The sequence below is a fragment of the Abramis brama genome (genome assembly GCF_963993115.1).
Source record: "Abramis brama genome assembly, chromosome: 6".
In the NCBI taxonomy this organism is placed as follows: Eukaryota; Metazoa; Chordata; class Actinopteri; order Cypriniformes; family Leuciscidae; genus Abramis; species Abramis brama.
The window spans coordinates 38,357,484-38,362,851 of NC_139968.1; the positions used below are offsets into that span (position 1 = coordinate 38,357,484).

Sequence of the window (5,368 nt, forward strand, 5' to 3'; positions counted from 1 at the left end):
CAGACACATTTTGTCTACCAATTTACAGGAAAATGCAACCAAACTGATTGGGAGATCCTTCATCATGCAGCAAGACAATGACCCAAAACACAGTGCCAAAACAACAAAGGAGTTCATCAGGGGCAAGAAGTGGAAGGTTTTAGACTGGCCAAGTCAATCTCCAGACTTAAACCCTATAGAGCATGCATTTTACCTGCTTAAAAAGAGACTGAAGGGAGCAGCCCCCCAAAACAAACAACAACTGAAAGAGGCTGCGGTGAAAGCCTGGAAAAGCATTACAAAAGAAGAATGCAAAAGTTTGGTTATGTCAATGGGTCACAGGCTTGATGCAGTTATTGCAAGCAAAGGATTTGCAACTAAATATTAAGTCTTATTCACTTTAATCTATTTTAAGTTAATCTGTTCCAATACTTTTGGTCAGATGAGCAAATTGGTGGGTTCAAACAAAAAGTTATATCTTCTAAGTTGTGTATCAGATCCAGATGTAAATACCTGGAAATAAAAGCTGAAATGTTGATCTCTTGTCTCATATTCATCTTTTGATGTCAAACCCATATATTTTCAGTCTACAGGAAAAAGAAAGGAATTGGCCTCACTGTTCCAATACTTTTGGAGGGGACTGTATATATATGTGTGTGTGTGGTTTTTTTTTTTTTTTTTTTTTTTTTTTTTTTTTTATGTAAAAGAATAACTATAAAAACAGACACACTTGCGGATTAATGATGATGATGTGTCATGCTCAGCTCTGTTTCTTTTTAAATGTATTAAATGTATTATCTTTTATTTAATAGGATGTCCCTCTTTTACTGAATGCTACTGTCCTGTTTTATCTAACATGTTAACATAAATTAGGACTGTAACAAAACTTTATACTTTTTTTTAAAAATCAAACCAAGATACTTGCACATCATTGCATGAAACTGAATTATCACATGAACAGGGGTAATGCAAATTTCTATTGTAGATTGAAATAGTTTGTATTATAGAATTTAAACTTTAACAATTTGATTAGACTTAAACCATGTACAGCCACAGAACATGTTTCTCAGACATCCAGCTCTTGAGTAGTGACCACGCCCACATGATGGACATTTGACCAGGAGCTAAACTCAGCCCTGTCTTTACTGCACTTTTTTCTCTCTCCTCACCGCAACCGCTTTCCCACGTGTAGTTTCAAGCTGCCAGCGTTTGGCATCTCAAATGATCATGTGGTCTCTGACAACCACACACCAGAGACATAAATACCGCTGTATTGAAGCAGTGCTGTTCCATTCATTCAAAGTACCAAAGCGCGATTGAGGAAACATGGAGACAAAGAACTTTTTCGTTTATTTGTTCACAGTTTCGGCATTCCTCTTGCATGGTAAGACATTTATTTATTTATTTATTTCTCTTTAGGTCAACGAAAAAAAAAGTCAGTGCGATACAAATTAACCAAACTTTGAGTGTATTTGTCTTAACACTGGTAGGCAGGATAAACGCTATAAAAAAAAGAAGTTTTTTTTATTAGATTTTTGTTTATATTTCACTGTATTCCTTTCTTTATCCCCCTTTATCATTTTGAACAGCTATAATCTATTATAACCAGCTTCATTTGAGCCATCAAGACATCTAGGATTAACAAGAAACATCTAAATAAACTTAAGGGTTAGGAGGATTTGGGATTCCTGATTTTAAATATTATTATTATTATTAGGCAGCTAATTTAAATACTTCAGCATGCTGGAGAAAGTTGGGTTCAGTGGAGTTTGGTGATAAGCCAGAATGGTTAGCAATTGAAAAAGCTTCTTGTAATAAGACTTCTTTATCTTTAAAGTATCAGCGGAAACAGTTATTTATTTCTAACTTAATTGAAGTGTGGAAACAAGTTAAGGTATAGCTTATTTGAAAATTCCTGATATATATGTGGATGCTCCAATTTTTAGTAATCATGCTTTTCCTCCAGGGTTACATAGGCTAAGCTTTTTTTTTATTTTTTATGGAAACACATGGAAACAGTTCCGGATATGTATATATGTAGCTCTTTTGAACAGCTAAAACAAAACTTAGCTCTTGTTTCTGCACATTTTTATTTGCCCATTAGAGTCTTTGTAGGAAAGCACATTCCAGACTTTGACGTTTTGAATTTGAATCCCACCTCAGAGAGAATTGATAATGTTCATCCCACGAGTGGTAGTGTGTCAAAATTGTACACATTACTGCTAGAAAAGGTTGACAAAAACACAGAGAAAATAAAACATGACTGGGAAGAGGAAATTGGTTTTAATATTCATGAAAACACGTGGGATGAGTGCTTGAGAAATGTAGACATGTTCAGTTCAGGTCAAAACCTTATTAAATGTATCCCACGATTTATCCACTCTGTAATAATTGTAAAATGTCACCCTGTTTTATTCTTTATGGTCATGTAGTAAAATTCAGTCATTCTGGTAATGTATATTTCAATTTCTTTATGAAGCGAATTCTATTGATCTGGAGCCTCAGCCTTGCATTGGACTTTTAGGAGGAGAGAATGCTTCTTGTAGTAAGTATCAGACAAAGGCCATTTCACTGTGTGATGCTTGCAAACATACTTATTTTACAGATGTGGAAAGCAGATTCACTTTTGAGATGTGGGTTAGGAAACTGGGAAATATGTTGCACTTGGAAGAACTGAGATTTATATTAAAAGATAAACTATCCATTTTCATTTAGATTTGGAAACCAATTTTATTTATTATTTATTTATTTATTGCTTCACATCTCCTGTAATTTAATTGAACTGTCTGATTATACATTATTTAAATTCCGGCTGTTGCCGTTTACCAGGATAACAGATTGTATTCACTCTGTTGCTCATGTATAAAATGGTTTATCTAGCTGTTAATCTAGCTCAAAGTACTATATGTTACCACTTAGAACGTTTTATGAGTTATTTATCCTGTATATATGAAACATTTTTATAGCACTTCCTCTTTTATCATTTTGTATGTAGACATTACATCATTTTCTGTTCATTTCTTCTTCAGGTGTGTCTGGTGTTGATACAGACAGAGTGTCAGTGATGGAGGAAGACTCAGTCACTATATGCACTGGTGTTCAAACAAACCAACAAGAGAAGATTAAATGGTATTTTAATAACATTAACATTGCTGTAATCACTGGAGATCTCAGTATTATCTGTACAGATGTTCAGTGTAATGAAGGTATTAAAGGTAATAAAGTTAATAACGTTACTGAGAGATTCAGAGGCAGACTGAAGCTGGATCATCAGACTGGATCTCTGACCATCATGAACATCAGAAACACAGACTCTGGAGAATATACACTAGTGATCATCAAGGGCAGCGACAGTGAAAAGATCTTCAGTGTTTCTGTTCATGGTGAGTCTTCATGTTTAAAAGCAGGTTATGTTTAAATCATATCATGTTTATTATATCAGTGACATTCAGAGCTTTTTCTCTTGATCTGCATCATTGAACTGAACTGAATCACTTTCATCTGTTTAGTTTTTCCACTGATGATCCATTAGTTTTTAACAGTTAGTTTTGTTCTCTTCATTCCAGTTCTTTCCATCTGATTAAATTCATTTATTATTTCATACTCGTTTTCATACTTGTTTTTAGTTCACAATAAAGTGCAAAGAAATTGTAAATGTGTAAAAATCTTGTAGTTTGTCAGTTTATCTCATATAACGATCAGAAGTGTTTGCAAATCATTATAAATACTTTAGCTTATTTTGGAATATTATAATGTAGAAAATTATATTTCAGTGTAGTAATGCATTTTACTAAACATGTACATGTGTAATATATGTGCAGGTCTGTAAAAAAAAAAAAAACTCCAGAGTTGACATATAAACAGTAAATCTATGCGAATAAAAACATGCACAATTAACAATTTTGCAATTTTGCAGTTCATTTTCTTTCTATTGAATTCGTCAAGATCCAGGAATTGAATACGCACAACTATTTTCACACTTGTGGAGTTTTTTCCTCAAAAGATCCTCCAGCATCTGTTGGTTTGTGTTTCAGGTGTTCCTGCTGATGAACAAGATGAAATGAAGAGAAAGTCAGTGAAAGAGGGAGAATTTGTTACTTTAGATCCTGGTGTAAGAAAACCAGATGATTTGATGAAATGGTATTTTAAAGACATTCCCATCACTGAAATCACTGGAGATCAGAGTCAGATCTGTACAGATGTTCAGTGTGATGAAGATACTGAGAGATTCAGAGACAGACTGAAGCTGGATCATCAGACTGGATCTCTGATCATCACAAACACCAGAAACACAGACTCTGGAGAATATAAACTACAGATCAGCAGCTGCAGATTCAGGATCATCAGGAGCTTCTGTGTTTGTGTCACTGCATGGTGAGGATCATTTGCTCTTTAGAATTATAGCAACTTTGTGCCGGCCCAGATCTGAGTCACATGCGGTGTGGAATGATGGCACTTGGGTGGACCGCTCCTGTGTGTGTGTGTGTGTGTGTGTGTGTGTGTGTGTGTGTGTGTGTGTGTGTGTGTGTGTGTGTGTGTGTGTGTGTGTGTGTGTGTGTGTGTGTGTGTGTGTGTGAGATTATTTCATTATTTCACAGGAGAGCAGGTGAAAAACACAGATGAGGTAAAATACTTAACTAGTATGTGTTTGTAGAAATCTTATGAGATTCTCAGGAGAGTGCAACAAAACTCCATTCAGTTTATCTGTTGTGAAATTGATTTTTAATGTTAACTTATAAACCTTTAAAATAAAGCACTACTGTGAGCTACGAGTATTAATCGATAATATGTGCTTTTGTTGAAGCCGTCAGTCTGCATTATTTCAACTTATTTTAAAAAATCATCATGTTTAACAGTGGAATTTGTCATGGTAAAACTACATTACCCATGATGCTGTACTGAACATTCCACCAATCAGGGAGTAGAAACAAGCAAAATGTGCCAAAATATCTCTTTAGCTCCGCCCACTTCCATGAAGCAATTCGTATCTCCATACGCTCTCAAAATACTTCAATATTTGAATATACTGAATAATAGCATTTCTGCTCTTCTGCTGTAAACTTTCACATGAATGAATGGCGTTTCCATCAAAATGATCCCGAAATAAACATTTCAGACTGAATATTATTCACTGATTGATGGAAGATTTGCTGATCTCATCACTGTAAAAAGTGAACAGTTGGATCAACTTAAAAAAATTACTTAAATTGGTAACACCTAAAGAAAATAAGTTCTCAACTTAAATTATCACGTTTTATCAACTTAATTTCACTAGGTTAATCACACTTATGTTATTTAAGTTCATTCAATCCTATTATTTACATTAGTCTAACTTAATTTCACTGCATCCCAACTTAAATGCATAAAATTTTACTACAGTTGGATCAAC

The 5,368-nt window shown here is 34.3% G+C and overlaps 1 protein-coding gene across 1 annotated transcript; it reads left to right on the plus strand.

Annotated features, from left to right (window-relative positions):
* The first annotated feature begins 1,704 nt into the window (after positions 1–1,704).
* On the plus strand, positions 1,705–5,101 carry LOC311085821 (uncharacterized protein). The gene is made up of 3 exons (XM_084118445.1): positions 1,705–2,524; positions 3,009–3,362; positions 4,014–5,101. Exons 2-3 carry the CDS (start codon positions 3,044–3,046, stop codon positions 4,355–4,357), a joined length of 663 nt encoding a protein of 220 aa, XP_083974571.1. The 5' UTR covers positions 1,705–2,524; positions 3,009–3,043; the 3' UTR covers positions 4,358–5,101.
* Positions 5,102–5,368: the final 267 nt, after the last annotated feature.

What these genes read in the sequence shown, in the direction of transcription:
- LOC311085821 (XM_084118445.1), top strand. Translation starts at nt 3,044, where the DNA reads ATGGAGGAAGACTCAGTCACTATATGCACTGGTGTTCAAACAAACCAA. An exon ending in CTTCAGTGTTTCTGTTCATG is followed by an intron (nt 3,363 to 4,013) that starts GTGAGTCTTCAT and finishes TTTGTGTTTCAG; the next exon opens with GTGTTCCTGCTGATGAACAA.